General features: G+C 45.9%; 1 protein-coding gene across 1 annotated transcript in view; it reads right to left on the bottom strand.

Moving 5' to 3' along the window:
- Nucleotides 1–226: 226 nt before the first annotated feature.
- Nucleotides 227–16,840, bottom strand: part of LOC142652515 (annexin A1-like) — a 50,856-nt gene continuing 34,242 nt past the window's right edge. Inside the window, exons 9-13 of the mRNA XM_075828166.1 lie at nucleotides 10,903–10,996; nucleotides 7,188–7,283; nucleotides 4,308–4,366; nucleotides 1,884–2,006; nucleotides 227–582 (exon numbers count right to left, since the gene is read on the bottom strand). Coding sequence (XP_075684281.1) covers nucleotides 526–582; nucleotides 1,884–2,006; nucleotides 4,308–4,366; nucleotides 7,188–7,283; nucleotides 10,903–10,996 — 429 coding nt within the window. The 3' untranslated portion in view covers nucleotides 227–525. The remainder of the gene's footprint in view (nucleotides 583–1,883; nucleotides 2,007–4,307; nucleotides 4,367–7,187; nucleotides 7,284–10,902; nucleotides 10,997–16,840) is intronic.

Raw genomic sequence — 16,840 nt, 5'->3', positions numbered from 1 at the left:
CTGGGAAGGCAGAAGGAGTCATATGCTGCGCAGGCCTTTCTCTGAACGCACCAATATCTGGTTTAGCATCATACAGTAACAGTTTATTTAGCCTTATTTTAAGGTTATACTGGGTTCAGAAAGAGAAGAGTATTATTTTTCAGTTTCGCAAGGACTGACCACTCGTTCTGGACCAACAAAGGTTGAGAAGGTTGGTATAAGCAGACAGATTTACTACTGTGTAGCTATATGAATTTATTGAGAATAAGGTTTGTTATATAACTGTCAATTCTTGCAGTAGGTGTTTACAAATTAAAGTCATTAAAGCATTTAATCCTTGCATATGTACACAAGTTTCAAATATTTTTGAACTGTATTGACAAATTGTAATTTGGTGCAAAAATGCATTATGTAAAATAAAGTGTATTAAACACAACATTTTTAATGAAATGTAATATTGCATTGAGACAATTGATGCCTATAGTCTTCTACCATGGCTTAAGCAATTATTTGGTGTTCTTCCATAAGATTGTGATTAGATCTTGTTTAATCACTTCCACACAGAGCCAACAAAATGGTTTCATAATCTCCTTTGGTGTCATCCTGTAAATAAAAATATAAAAAAATATAAATCAAATGCTTATCGATCTCTAACACCGTTCCTCCTTAAAATGCTCACGTACACAGCAATATTACAGATCCATGATGGGAAAAAAAATAATAGGCGGCACGATTTGACGCGGTTTCTGCTTCAAACTAATCTAAGAAACATCTGAAACAGTCTCCAATTGAAATAAAAATGGAAACGCTTGTGGGAAAAATGCACACACTGTTCCTGCATTTCCATCTGACATCAATGGGAGGCAGAGAAAGCAGTTTTCGCAGCGTTTTGCCCACGGTGCTGAACTGCCGTGGCTGAAAAACGCGGCAAGGAAAGTGCAGGCAGATCAAAATCCTGCCTCAAAGCTCTTGAAGGAATTTGAGGCAGATTTTTCTGCCTGCAAAAAAATAAAAATAAAAAACTGAACTAGGGCTTAGAGGAATAAAACTTCCCTTTGCCTTCATATTTATTAATTTCTGTCTTTCAAGGTGTCACGAAAACAGTGGGCCAGATTTATCAATGTTGAGATTCTATCCATCCAATTGCGTTGATTGGTGGTATAGAGAGATGCACACATACTATACACTGTTTTACTGTGTAAAAATATAGTACAACATCACCTAACTTAATAGCGGTTTTCTATCTACAACAAATTTTTATTAAATCATATATTGATAACTGAATAAAGTACCATTCATAAAATTCCACACACACATTAGGAAAGATAATGGACCCCGCCCCAACACACTGTCTAGCCCTTAAACACCATAATATTTTTAAAGGGTATGAAATAAAATAGTGCAAGGCAAGTGGTCAACCATATTAATACATATACACAGCAGGTAGTGAACTCCACATAAATATAGCAAAATGGAATAACCAAATCCTGAAAAATGAGGCATACAGACCAAGTCAGTAAAAAGATCCAGCCCCTACGCATGTTTCACACTTCTTCCAGAAGAAACTACGTGCAAAACACGTGTAGAGGTTGGATCTATGTACCGTGTTATTCGGACTATAAGACACCAGACTATGAAAGGTGCACACCGAGGTTTTAGGCAACAGAAAAATGTAAAAGTAGTAAAATATGAAGAAAAAAAGTATTAATTCCTAAGAAAAAACTAAATTTGTTAAAGAACAAATTAGTTTTTTCACCAAATTCTGAGAGCCATAACTTTGATGTTTTTTTCATCGATTAAGCAGTGAGGGCTTATTTTTTGTGTGACGAGCAGTAGTTTTTATTGGCACATACGATTGATCTTTAATTACACAAACATGACTGGATTTTTCTTATTATACATACCAAAATGGCTTGACGCAATGTTTTTCCATACAGTCTCTTGTAATGAGCCTTAATTTCATTCATGTCTACTTCTGAACGGGAAACCATAACGCGAATTAAAGCTTTGTCCCGAGTTCCAGAGCCCTGTTTAAAGGTGAAAAGAAGAAGTTTTCTGTGAAATCACATACATAAACAGATTACTCTAATTAGATATAGCAAGATAAATGCCTGCCAGGACCTCCCTTCTGTGACACCACAGAACTATAGCGCCCTAAGCAATCTTTCTGCACAATGTGGCCACTGCCTCTTTCCTCTAACACATGTACAGCTTGTACATATTTAAAGGAGTTTTCCCACTAGGGCCATTTATGACAAATCTACAGGATGTCAGATAGATGCGGGTCCCAGCTCTGGTGGCCCGTTCTAGAGATAGGTGGGACCCGCATCTGACGTATCCTGTGTATGTCATAAACTTCCCTTGTGGGAAAACCCCTTTAACGCAGGTACAGCTCAAAGAATGCAGATTACAGGTTTGTAATTTGAGAAAGGAGACCAGATGGACAGCAGCGCCACACGGCTATGTTCACAAACTGCAGAAAAGCTGCGTAATAGTACACAGTATCAGCTTTGGCAGCCGCAGGGAATTCCATCCGAAAAACTGCACCAAATTGTGGAGCGTTTTTTCTGCTGGAATGTCCGCTGCGGAAAACTGTTAAAACAAAATAAAAAAGTGTTTCATACTTATGTAGCCATGGCGACACATCCCTCTGCTGTCCTGCAGGCCAGCTTCCTGTGAGAATGTTTCATCCCATGCTATCTCTGCAGCCTGTGATTGGCTGCAGAGGTCACATGGGATGAAACAGTCCCAGGTGGCCAGTCTAGATGAAGCATAAAAGTCTGGGTAAGTATAAGATTTTCGGAGTTACGATTTTTTGCGGCGGAATTGCAGCTTTTCCCCCTATTTTTTTAGCCTACACACTTTTCTCCAGTCTTGCCAGTGAAGAAAAATGCAGTCCCTATGCCTTCCACAGACCAACAGATTTACCATCAACGTACGTTATGATGCAAACCTATGCCTGCTCATTGCTAGAGTAGACTTGAAATCCTGGCACACGGACATCCACAATTGCGAAAATGTATTAAGAGGTATGTGCATTGTATTTTTCAGAGACTGGCGTTTTGAGATGCCATTCTGAAGCTAAAAATATATTTACTATTAGAGATGAGCAAATTAATTCTACACTAGTCGAATATGAAACTTTAGAAATCCGCATCAAATTTGATTAGTGCCATGACCGAGTATGTGGTGCACTAATCTTGGCAAAGTGGCAGCTGTCGGCGAGCACCAGCCGCCATTTTACAGATTAGAAAAAGGATCACATGACCCTAGGAGGGCTTTTTCATAATGCCTTGCAGCAGGGGCGTAACTAAGACTGGGCCCCATAGCAAACTTTTGACTGAGGCCCCCCCCCCCCCCTACCCTGGGTGTCACACAAACCTCCCCCCCTTGTAGATAGTGCCTCTTTTACAGCACCCCCCCCCTGTAGACTGTATGGCGTTATCTACAGGGGGGGGGGGGACGACTGTATGGCGCTAACGCCACACAACCCCCCCCCCCCCCCTCAAAAAAAATGTGACCTATAGTGTGTCCTACAAATAACATGCATCCCTTATCCACAGGATAGGGGATACATGTGTGATCGCTGGCAGCGATAGGGAGAACGGGGGACCGAAAGTCCCCCAAGTTCTCCATGACTAACCTCTGACTTCCGGCGTCTGTGTCAGCAGCTCAATAAAAATGAAAGTAGTGCTGGTCACGCATGCGCACAAGCGCGACCCGCGCTCCATTCATTTCTACGGAGCTGCCGACACAGACCCCGGAAGTCCGAGGTTTGTGATGGAGAACTTCAGGGGACTTTCAGTCCCCCGATCTCCCTATCGCTGCCAGCGATCACACATGTATGCCCTGTCCTGTGGATAGGGGATACATGTCTTTTGTTTAATGGCAGAGCGGGGAGATACCTCCCTGCTCTGCCGTAGTGTTCAGTGGCGTCCCGCTGTAGCAGCCATAGCGGCTGCTAGCAGAGCCTGCGGCCATGGTGGGGGCCCGTGCCGGCGGGTGACACGGGCCCCCTCATGCCGCGGGCCCCGTAGCAGTCGCTACGGCGGTAGTTACGCCACTGCCTTGCAGGCAGCCTTTCCAAAATGCATTGCAATTACTCCTTTCTCTACCCATATATGTTGCTGTAACTTTCACATTACTAATGCTGGCTTGGTGTTAAGAGCTTAAAGGGGGTTGGATACAGTTGTAGAAGACAGAACGTCCAACACGTGTTTTCAGGGCAATTAGGGGGACTTTCGGTCCGAATAAATGTGCCACAAATCGAATAGAGCTGGATGGCTGATAAAGGAATTGGAAATTGGTATCAAGTAAGTATGTCATACCTTCATTGACAAGTAAAGTTTTTCCGCAAAGAAAGCAGCTCTGCTTGTAGCACATTTCACTGTAAAGAAAAAAAAAAAACAAAAAAATAAATAAAATCACATTTTATAGTCAACGCAACCTCTAAAAGCACACCGAGCTGATGTTATTTGTAAAATATAAGAACTCTTTCTATATCTCCTATAAGGGCATGTGACGCTCTGGACCCAATCTATAACCCAGAGCAGAGGGCCTCTAAAAAGCAATGGCTCTTGCAGACCCAGACCATTAGATTAGTTTTAAATGGATTTGAATAGCCAGTATGCAGTTCTACAATTCTCCTCCAGTGGCCACTGTAGGGGCAACATATGACTAGTCACAGCTTCCAATAAAGAAATCGCACAACAGGTCTAGCTTCAGTAACTTCTGGCAAAGATCAGTCTGGCTTCAATTTACAAAAAGTTACGGTCTTGCTGAAGCAAACCCTCAATGGGTTTCTTAATCCATGACTACTTTAGGACTGGATTTTGTTTATGCACATTGTTATATTATGCTGGTACATTATAAGTATAATTCTGTGTGGTTGACAATGGTATTGGCAGTTCTGTGGTGATGTAAATACTGGGCTGGCACTAGTGTTTGGCCTAAACTTTGTGGGTCCAACAGTGGGGAATTGCGGCAAGATATCGCCTTTGTGTTGACAGTCTACTAGAAGCACTACTTTAGAACAATTTAGGGACTCTAGATTGAGAATAAAAATATATATATATATATTTTTTTAGGGTATAACTCTAAACGACCAGTTCGTTTTAGAAGTGAGTGATAGGATTCGGCCTTTGCTTGCACCTAGAATATTTGCCATGCTTCACAGCTTCTATGATTGAACATCTTGTACAGCTGCTAGGTATTATTGTGGCCCCCAAAGGGCCATTAGCTAGGACCTCATGGTATGCAAGAGTGAAGAGAATGGCTTTTAGTTAGGAGTTCTTACTAGATACCATTTTAGCTTTACCTCTAGAATGCACATTGTATTCTTTTTCTGATTGAAATATTACCACAGTACATACAATACACATTTTGAAAAAATTAAAGCAGTTCTATCAAGCAGGGTGGTACAGTTAGGGTATGTTCACGCGACCTATTTTCAGATGTAATTCAGGCGTTTTACGCCTCGAATTACACCGGAAAAGACGGCTCCATTACGTCTGCAAACATCTGCCCATTGCTTTCAATGGGTTTTACGATGTTCTGTTCAGACGAAGTGTCATTTTACGCGTCGCTGTCAAAAGACTGCGTGTAAAAATACAGTTTCATTGACTCCATTGAAAAACAGCTCCAATTACGTCCGTAATGGACGCTGCGAAAAACTCGAGTACTTGCAAAAATGTCTGAAATTCAGGAGTGGTTTTCGCTCTGTAATTTCAGATGTAATTTGTTAAGATGTGTGAACATACCCTTAAGGGAGTGATGCAACATGGTCATAAAGTGTTATCTGGAAAAATATTTGTATTGGCACATGACACGGACCTCCTTGTTCTTCTCCTGAAACATTTGTATCATATTTTGAGAGAGTATTCTGAACAAGTTTTACACACTGATTTACTGTACATGGCTTACACACAAATGCCTATTTGAGATAAAAATTTGGTAAACAATTCAAAATGTATTGTAGAGCACACCTCCCAACCGCCCTGGATTTAGCGGGACAGTCCCAGATTCTGGGCAGCGTCCCAGGCGATGCCCCGCTGTCAACTGTATGTGCGTTCTCCGGACGCAGATACAGTTTGTACTAATTCTGAAGCCGGAAGCTGATGGTTCCCTGCTTTAGAATTAGTTCAGAGTGGAGGAGCAGAGAGCTCCTCCGCTCACCGAGGACTTCCCTGGCACAGAGCAACTTTAAGCGCAGTGCTCAGGGAAGCGCTTGACATTACCGTCCATATATGGACAGTGACTTCAGTGGCTACTCCTTAAGCAGAATCCCTGTTTCCGATGATCTTCCTCTCCTAGAGGAAACCCCAGATAGCACTGGCCATATATTGACATTGACGACAGGTGCTCCTCCTGGAGCAGAATCCCCGGCCAGAGTCGGCAACGGGGCTACTGCTCAAGGAGTAGCCACTGTTCATATATGGACAGTGACATCAGGGCTTCCCTCTAGGAGCAGAATCCCCAGCCTATGCTCTAGAAGTGGAATCCGCAGCTAGAGGAAGTCCCAATTATGATATCTACAAAGGGCACTGGCACTATGGGCATCATGCTGCATGGGGGCATTTGTATGGGCATCATACTATTGGAGCAGGATACGGTGTGGGCTGAACTTGGTGTGTATGGGTGGGATTAGAGGGGTGGCTTAAAAAATTTGCAGCACTGCATCGGTTGTCTGTCTGAGAATTTGAAGTTGGGAGGTATGGTACAGTCAATGTCAGCCTTGCCAAAGTCCACTAAAATACAAGACGATTACGTAGTGTTATAGCCAAATAGATTCTCAAGGTAGATGGTTAATAAAATGCCGGCATGCCCAGTTCTACAAATAGATCTCCGCTTGCAGCTAGTGACTCTATACATTCATATTTACATTGAGAGGTTGAAAACCTGTCCTGGTGTAGTCCAACTATAGCATAGCTGTGGATTTATTAGGATTTCAGTCTATAGCAAATCACTTTACGGTCCTGAACACAGACGAATGACTCAACTACAATGATAGCATAACTGGGTCGCTACAGGTTTACCGGTCAATGTAGACAGGAAGGTTTGCATTTACGGAGAGCTAGCAGATATCTAGTATATTAGAAAGTTGCAGCACTTATTATACACAGAGTAAGCTGTACTTGCATATGTTTTACACTTCGATATTAACTGGCTACAACATTTTGTCCTACAAGAGAGATTCCCATACTACATACCAATAGCTGTGAGACAGCTTTCAATGTCTCCTTTCAGTTCCAGGTCCAATGCTTTGTTGACATCATGCTTGCTGTATTTCTGGTACTTCTGGAAAACTGCAATTTAAACATGCTCAATTGAATCAAAAAGGGTAAGACATGCAAGAAATCATTTTATGCAAAAATATTGAAAATCTAGGTGTCTAGAAAAAGTTAACCCTGTCATCAATACTCATTTACATAGTCCAGATGATAGGGATTAGTGATTACTGTAAAGAACCTAAAAATATTGGTCTTCCTTTGTTATCCATTTAACTTGGTGAATCAGTCTATGCATATGGAATTGCTGCATGCACGGATCCTGTGCGATAGCACATTGAGTTCCTATGGGTCCATATACGATAAACCCTGTTTTCTGCAGAACTGGGACCAGAAAGGGCTTTGGCACAGCTTAAAGATGATCTGTCACTGGTTTATTAATTCCGTATCCCCGCAACTAAAATAGGCGCTATGATGCTGATAACTACAGTCTGATTTTTTTAAAACTATTTGCAAAGTTATGTGCATTTTTCTAAATCTGCGATACTTGCCAAATAGAAGGTTACTCAATCTTTCCACTCTGACCAGTGTAATGTTTTCTGTAGGCCGTTGTCCAATCGGCATACAGTTCTCTTCCCTGCCCAGCAACAGTGTGATCACATAGTATACACCTTCCATTCCAGACTGTTTTCAACTGGTGACACCTCCTGTTTCACAGCTGGAACTGCGATCCTGGTGCCATATGATAGATTCTGGTGTAAATTCTGGTGGAATATGAAAGGGGAGATACTCTGGCTGTGGACCACCTGGAACAGAGATATGGCTATTTGAAGGGATCCCTTTTCTCCAGCCACATACTTTGTGTGAAGCTGCTTTGTGCTGATAGGACAGTGTCAGAGGCTGTGACGTAGTTCCACCTCAGAAGAGTCGCTGGTGTGGATGCCCACATGTCTCGTACAGCCTCATTTGCATATTCAGAAAAAAAAGCTCAACTTAAAATAATGTTCGTGATAATTGTATCCCAATAAGTCTGTGCCTATTAGATTAGCTATTGGACATTATTAAACTAGTGACAGAACCTCTTTAAAGTGTCCTACGATTTAGAAGTCAAATATTTGCAGTCGTGTATGTGCAGGACTTCAAGAACCGGAATAACCGTATTTCCAAACATTTGAGCTACAGTAGTTATGATAAAGATGTGGGGATTTGTATTCCCGCAACGCCTAGGCTGACAGGAAAAAAATCTAAGCAGACAGTGTGGTCATGAGGACAAAAAGAGTATAAGCTGCAGGCAAAAATTCTGAAAACGTAACCCCTTTCCGATGGGAGACAAATACTTATGTCATTGCTGGGTAGGGGGCGGAGCCTGCTCCATACAAAGCGGGTTACAACCAACACTTCACTTTCAGCAGGATCATGCTCATGCGCAATTATGCTTGTTTAACCCATAAAATGCAGTGGTTACTAGCGACCGTGGCTATTAAATAGTTAAGAGGGGGTGACCCCCCTCCAACATGATTGCGGGGTGCCGATGGGTGTTATGGTAGCATGGGGGGCCTAATCAAGGCTCTAAAGAATGCCAGAATTGCTGTTTTTTGGTTACCTCAGAAAAAAAAAAAAAAAAAAAAGTTACCCTCATGCCACTCGGAAAAAAAAATTATGGCTCAGAATTTGGCAACAATACATTCTCTGCTGTTTTTTCAGTTGTAAAATAAAAACCATATAAATTTGGTATTACTATAATCATATTGATCTGCAGAATAAAAGTTATGTTTTAAATTGCACGGTGGAGGCAGAAATTTTTTTTATTTTTTTTTTTTACAGTTTTGCACTTTCTACCCCACAAATTTGCGGTTTCCTAGTACATTATATGGTAAAATAAAATGGTGCATGAAAAACTAACTTGTCCCACAACAATCGAGCCCTCATGGGACGATCTACAAAAAAGATAAAAAAAGGTTATGGCATTTGGAAGGTGGGAAGGAGACCATGAAAATGAAAATCTGAAAAATGGCTGCGGCGGAAAGGGGTTAAACCTCTTTTTGTTAACTCAAACAATAGATATGGGGCAGATGGTGGAAAACAAGTAAACGTTATCACCAGTCAAGATTTTACACAGATTTAGTCCTGGATTCCCCTTTGGGAATCCAGGTCACAATCTAAGGACAACATCTCCCCGCTTGTGTGTCCACACAGTGGGAATAATGCATGGATTTTTATTTCCTGCGTATTTCGCCTGGAGAAATAAGCAGATTAGCTGCCAATAATGCACATCTGCAACAGAAATCAGAGAAGCCTTGGATTTCTGCCCCAGATCCTGGAGTAAGTGTGTGAACATGCCCCAACACATGACTACTTTTTTTTATTGTTATTTTATATATGCATTGGAGCAGTAATAGAAATGTTGGCAAAGGTACATCAAGTTTACAAAACCTGAGTAGTATTCGGGGATAATTCATTGAATATGGTAAATTTTATGTTGTATTTTGGCCATTGTTCAAGTGGCTAATGCTGCTCTGCAGATGTAGCCAAGCAAAAAAAAAAAAAATTATAAAATACTTAACCAAATGCTAAAATGTGAAATACTCATTTGGTTAACAATGCTGGACATAGTTTTGGACAAATTCACAGCATATCTACTAGAGGTTTCAGATGTAATACTCACTGAAAATCTGCTACAAAATATAGTACAATGTAAGTGAATCTAATATTATAAAACCCTATTCTCATTGCGAATTAGAAGCCTGCGGCGACCAAATCAGCAGCGAAGTCTGATGCAAAATCCACAGCCTAAAAGATCTTGAAGTACTTTGAATGACAAACCTTCAAACACATCCAGTTGGTGGCAAGTGAAAAGTTATAACAGACTGCAGCAGTCACATGGGCTGAAGCGTCATCCCAGGAGGCTGGACGCATCACCATGACAACGGTCAGGAGTAAGTGAGATTTTTTTCACTACAGTGGAGATTCCACTTCAAATTGTGGTGCAGGATTTTGTGTCGTTTTACGGGTGGAATTCCCTGCGGGTTCTTGGCCGGATACGCTGCATAGCTTTACGCAGTGTATCCGACCGGTGGGAACATGGCCCAAGGGTCCTTTTACACAGCCTTTTACGGGCTGTGTAAACGAGCGCCGATCAACAAGACCGCTGTATCTGCTCTCGTTTGTTCCTTTCGCACAGAGCAATGATCGGTTATGTGAAGGGACAAGTGATCATTACTACAATGTCCACATACATTTCCATCCCCCAAGGAGATGTGCTGCTGACAAGTGACCATTGTATGGGCCACATACACGAGCCAATCAGCTAATGAACAAGCTTGGCGGATCGTGGTCCTGTTTACACAGGGCAAGGATTTGGAAAGAGCGCTCATTGGCCTGTGTAAAAGTTAATTTAGGCTTGATTCAGACATCCGTAATTCTGGTGCATTTGAGCTTCTATATTATGGCCACGGGTTCCAGTCTGATTCCTATAATGCGGTTACATTGGGCTATTAGACCTGTGGACATGCTAGGACAGCCACAGTACTGCAAACTGAACACAACTTAGAGCATATGAACTTAAAATATTCATGTACAATCACCATTTTTTTTTTTATCTGCAAAATTGGTTTCCAGTACATTCAAAATTTGCCAAAGAGGATTTGTGTAGTAAATAGTATGCCGCACTTAGATTGATTTGGCGTGCTAAGCTCACCTTTCTGGAGGTGGGGAAGACTGCGAGTAGTGAGGATAGCGATGAACGCTGAAACATCTGTTCCTTTTCTCTTTTCACCTGCTTCATACATGGCCTAGAAAGGAAGAAAAACCCCCCAAAAAAAAAAAAAAAAAAAAAACGACTTCAGTAATATCGAAAAAGCAAATGACATGGAAAGTTACATTGGGTTAAGCTCTTGAAAACGCAACACAAATTAAATGCTTCTGGCTTTATTCACCCAATGTTTTAGGGTATACATTCATTTATTTTTGTACACTTTCTATTGAAAACGCTTTTCAATAGGAGTTGGGTCTGCAGGATCCCAACGCCTCAGCAAAACACACCTTTTTGGCATAGGTTTGCTAGTTAAATTCTATGCGCACGTGGGTGCATAGTGGTGTCATTTTCCCAGTGTATTTGCGGTCAGTACACCAGATGTAGTGTGAATCAAGTCTTCAGTAGAACTGCAGGGCCTAAGTTCCAGGGCACTAATTTTAGTAATAGTTTTCAATATTCATAAAAGGGCTCAAACTATATACTAATATTTAAATGTGGTAAATTCTTTCAGGGTAACAAGCTTAGGCTCTGTTGAAGTCTAGTTTGTATTACAGGTTTTAAAACATATACCACAAAGTTACAAAAATGTATGCATTTGTAACATACACAAACCTATATAACGAAAAAAAATAAAAATGGTATGTTCTAACTTCTATATGTTTTTTTGTTCTGGAGCCAAATCAATCAAGCCTTGTAGAGTCAAAATATAAAAGGAAGTAGTAGGTAGTGGCTGGGCAGTTCGAGGCGCTGTTTTGTCTCGATCTGGGTAATTTCCCAAATGACAAGATGTATACATTTGACATATGCAAACGTGAATTTTAACATATCACACTGCAGGGGCCAGTGAGATGCGTGTGGGTGGAAGGGGCAGGAGGGGGGGGGGGCAAGCTCCGGATCCAGAGATTAGTAGCGGATAACAGAGGAAGGGGGAAAAAAAATAAAAAAAAATAAAAAGTGCCAGGGAGGCTAGTCCTGAACTGGCATGACCTAGTAAATATGCCAGTTTGGCTGATATTAGGGATGCAAGTCCAGAGCAAGCATCACTGCAGCAGGGCATTGCTTCTAGCAACCAGGACAAGGTTTGCTGTAGGAAGGATGGAAGAAGGAGTGCAGCAAAGTTCAGACAGATGCTGATGGTAGGGGATTCTATTAGGCGGACAGTTCAGGTCAACAGTCGCCGCGACCGTGAATGCCGAACAGTGTGTGGTCTGCCAGGTGCGGCATATTGTGGATCGGACAGATAGAAGAGGCTGGACGCAGCTGCAGGCTTAAGGGAAGCCGACATGACCGTCCTGGTAGGGAAAGGGTTAATGTTACGAGGTCAGGGAAAGTTGAAGGAGCTGAAGGAGGGACGGGGAGGAGTTAAGGGGGGCGGGGGGGCCGTTACTGCGCTTCCCGCTGTTTCTCGGCATTGAGCCGGAAGCAGCGGGAGGAGTAACACACAGTAAGCAAAGCTCCCCGTTGCCCGGTTTTTTTAGTAATGGCAGAGGCCTTGATTTTAGAGCGGCTGCGCGCCGCTGCTGTGCACCACGGTCCCGGATGGCTGGAGGAGACCGTGGCTGCATTAACGCGGATCCCGGACGCCGTTTCGCCACGTCGGGCACGGCGTTCGGGGTCTGTTGTAAGGGACAGGCTCCCCTCCCCCGGCCCCCCTACGAGCATGGCTATGGCGGCGGGGGGGGGGGAGTCGGCAACAACCGCTCCTGCGCTGGGCAGGCAGAGAGCGGTGGCAGGGGTGACGGCGATGCAGGCTGTGTCGACCCGTCCCTCTCGGCGGTCCCGACCTCCAGAGCGCCTTAGTCCGGAGGTAGTCCCGCGGACACGGCGTCGCAGAGGGAGCCCGATCCCGGACGCTGCAGGCCAGGCAGCTGGGAGGACCGCCCCTTCCCAGGCCCTGCGTCCTGGCAGGAATCCCAGGCCGCGACGGGGTCCGGCGGTAAGCAGGGAGTCGCAGGCCGGGCTCCCTGTCACCCCTCCCCCATCAGATGGAAGATGTCGAGAGCAAGGTACGGCCGCCCCGCATGGTGATGTTCCGGCCAGGGGGCAGGCTTCGTCAGGATCGTCTAGACGGACGACTAGATCTGCAGCGACGTCGAGGCAACAGGTCCGGTCGGAAGTCTGGGTCCCGGCGGTCGGGCGGCAGGTTGCCGGCCCATCGGTCAGCGCGTCCTCATCCCCTTTCCGAAGATGTCGTTGGGAGGGACAGTCGTCGGCGAGAGAAGAACTGGAGGAAGGTGAACTGGACGTCTATCGTCGAGGTCAGGATGGTCCGGCTGACGGGAACACAGCGCCTGTGCAGCCCGGTGAGTGTATAACTCCATTATTGTCTTATCCAGCGATTTTTATGTCGGGTGTCGGCGGGGGGGCTGCTAGCATAGCATCGGGGGCCGGTAGTGGCGCGGGCGGACGCGACGGAGCGGGTTTGGCAGATTTAGTGGGTTGCTTACGGGAGCTGGTGGGGCGCCTTGATAGGGCCGCGGCGCCGGTAGTAACGGAAGTGTCCCCTGCGGTAGTTTGGGAAGGCCCCAGGGACGTGGGATCGTTGCAGGCGCGTCCTGTGGTGGCGGTTAGAGAGGCGGTCGCGGTGTCGGTGCAGACTGAGGCACAGAAGGACGGCGATCGAGTGCGCATGGACGATCGTGCTCGGGGGGAGGTGTATGTTTGTTTTGAGGGTCCGTTGGGGGCGCATTTAAAGCAGGAGGTGCGTGATCGGATCTGGAAAGATGAATACGTTGAAATTTTTTCTCTCTTGCCGCTGGCTAAATTCAATTTGGATAAGAGCAAGCGGGATGAGAGTAAAAAGGACGAGGAGGAACGGCGGCGGTATAGGCTTATCCCGCAGACGTTCGTTAATTGGTCGCAGGCGTTCGCCATATTGGCTAGTGTGATAGGGGAAAAGGCGCCGGAAAATTGTTCGGCGTTATTTTGTTATTTTGATGCTATTGGGGAGGCTCATAGGGCGTATGGGGGTCAGGCGTGGCTGCGATATGATGAGCAATTCCGTCAGCGGAAGGCGGTTCGGCTGGCGATTCGGTGGGACCAGAAGGATATTGCTCTCTGGTTACGGGTTACGGCTCCGGTTAGGCAGCCCTTTCCCGGGAGCGGTGGCCAGGGAGGCCAGTCTAGTCAGAGTGGACCAAGCGGCGGGGGAAAGGCGGGGTTTTGCTGGCAATTCAATGAAGGCCAGTGCAAGTTTGGGGCCACGTGCAAGTTCAAGCACGTGTGCTCCGAGTGTAATGGTGCATCACACGGGGCGGCAAAATGTCTGCGGAAAAAGAGGTCCGGGAACCAGCACGGGGCTGGTCAAGGGGGTGTCGCCGGTGAGGGTGGAAAGGATGGCCCCTTATCTAAATGAGTATCCGGATAGGGCGGCAGCTAAGTTGCTTTATGAAGGGTTTAGTGTTGGTTTTGTTATTCCTCCGCCTCCTTATGAGGTTCCGGTTACGCGGAGAAATTTAAAATCGGCTTACTTGCATGCGGAAGTTGTGTCGGAAAAGTTGTTAAAAGAAGTTTCGTTGGGGCGCATGTCGGGGCCATTTGTGGAGTCGCCGGTGAAAGATTTAGTTGTGTCCCCTTTGGGTATTGTCCCTAAACGCGAGCCCGGAAAGTTTCGTTTGATTCAACATTTATCGTATCCCAAAGGTTCGTCGGTAAATGACGGGATTGATCACGAGTTGTGTTCCGTAGTTTATACCTCATTCGATAAGGCGGTGGGGTTAGTGCGTGCTGCGGGTCCGGGGGCGCTGCTAGCAAAAACCGACATCGAGGCGGCGTTCAGGTTGTTGCCGGTGCATCCAGAAAGCCAACGGCTGTTGGGTTGTTTTTGGAATGGGGCCTTTTACGTGGATCGGTGCCTTCCGATGGGGTGTTCTCTTTCTTGTGCATACTTCGAGGCGTTTAGTAGCTTCGTGGAGTGGGTAACGAGGGGAGTATCCGGGGTCGATTCGTTGATCCATTACTTAGATGATTTTTTGTGCGTTGGCCCGGGGGGTTCGCCGGTTTGCGGTAACTTGCTTCATGCCCTGCAGAAGGTGGCGAGGGATTTTGGGATCCCTTTGGCGCCGGAAAAAACGGAGGGCCCGGTAGCGACGATTTGTTTCTTGGGAATCGAAATTGACTCGGTGGCAATGGAGTGTCGGCTCCCGGCGGATAAGTTGGGTGCTTTGAGGCTGGAGGTGCGACGGGCTTGTAGAAGGAAGAAAATGTCGCTGAGGGAGCTTCAGTCGCTGCTGGGGAAGTTGAATTTCGCCTGCCGGATTATGCCGATGGGGAGGGTGTTTGGTAGAAGGTTGGCGGCGGCAACGGCGGGAGTGCGGGCGCCGCATCATTTTGTGAGGCTCAAGGAGGAGCACCGAGCTGATCTTCAGGTTTGGGATGACTTCTTGGGCCAGTACAATGGTCGCTCGCTATGGATGGCCCCAGCGCAGGATACGAGTGATCTGAATATTTTCACGGATGCGGCTGGGGCGGGTGGCTTTGGAGCTTACGGGGGAGGTCCGTGGTGCGCAGGTCAATGGCCGGCTAGCTGGGTGTCCAGTGGATTGACGCGGAATCTGGCCCTGCTCGAGCTGTTTCCCATCGTGGTGGCGGCTACCATTTGGGGGGACAGGCTCAGGGATAAGAAGGTCCGTTTTTACTGCGACAACATGGGGGTGGTGCTTGCCATTAATAACATCACGGCGTCCTCTCCTCCGGTAGTTCAATTGTTGCGACATTTAGTGTTGGTGTGTTTGTCGTTGAACGCGTGGGTGGTGGCGGTGCATGTCCCGGGTGTACGGAATTGTGTGGCTGATGCTCTCTCGCTCGCAGTGGGACCGGTTTCGGCAATTGGCCCCGGGAGCGGAACGTCTCGGTTTGGCGTGTCCGGATCATCTATGGGATCTGGTATCGGTCCCGTAGAGCAGCTGTTACAAAGGTCTTTGGCGCGCACGACGTGGAGTGCTTATGCTGCTTGTTGGAGGCAGTGGGAGGAGTGGGTAAGAGGGTTGGGTGATGTCAATACGGATAGAGACAGGTTGGTGGCACTTTTGTATTGGTTAGGGGATGCCTGGGAGGGGGGGTTTTCAGTAGCGAAGGTGAACCGGTTTATATCCGCGGTGGCGTTTGGGCTTAAGTTGCGGGGCTTGCGGGATGTATCGAAGGAATTTCTGGTATCGCAGGCTTTGAAGGGGTTGCGCAGAGGTAGGGTGGAGGCGGATAGTAGAAGGCCGGTGTCGTTTGCTTTGCTGGGCTTGTTGGGCGGTTCATTGGCATCGGTATGTCGTTCTTCAGATGAAATGGATTTGTTTCGGTTGGCTTTCTCGTTGGCGTTCTTCGGAGCATTTAGAATAGGTGAGTTGGTGTCGCCAAGTACTAAACAGGCAGGGGGGCTGAGATCTGGGGAGGTGAGCCTTTTTGCAGATCGGTTGGAGGTATGGTTGCGTAGATCAAAAACTGACCAATTAGGGAAGGGAAAACTGATAGTTTTGTTCGCTCTCCCGGGGTCGGTCATGTGCCCAGTAGAGTGCATGCGGGGTTTTACAAAAAACAGGGGGTCTCCAGATTTGCCTTTGTTACGTCATGTGGACGGGTCGTTCTTGTCCAGGTTTCAGTTTGGAGCTGTTTTTAAAAAATGTTTGACGGCGGTTGGGGTTGCGGCAGGCTCATATTCATCTCATTCCTTCCGGATTGGCGCAGCAACGGAAGCAGGGCGCTGGGGGTTGGATGATGAGGGGGTGAGGCGTATTGGTCGTTGGGAGTCTAAAAGGTTTAAGTCTTATGTCCGCCCCCATATGTTGTAATTTTGTTGTTATGCTTGCAAATGTTATATGGTGGTGCCTAACTGTGTTTTCCGTTTCAGATTCGCCTCCTTGTCTGGTGTGGTTGATGGGTCATTCGTACG

The sequence above is a fragment of the Rhinoderma darwinii genome, chromosome 1, assembly GCF_050947455.1.
Source record: "Rhinoderma darwinii isolate aRhiDar2 chromosome 1, aRhiDar2.hap1, whole genome shotgun sequence".
NCBI classification, from domain to species: domain Eukaryota; kingdom Metazoa; phylum Chordata; class Amphibia; order Anura; family Rhinodermatidae; genus Rhinoderma; species Rhinoderma darwinii.
Note: the sequence above shows the minus strand (reverse complement) of the source record. Positions and strands in the feature narration are given on the sequence as shown.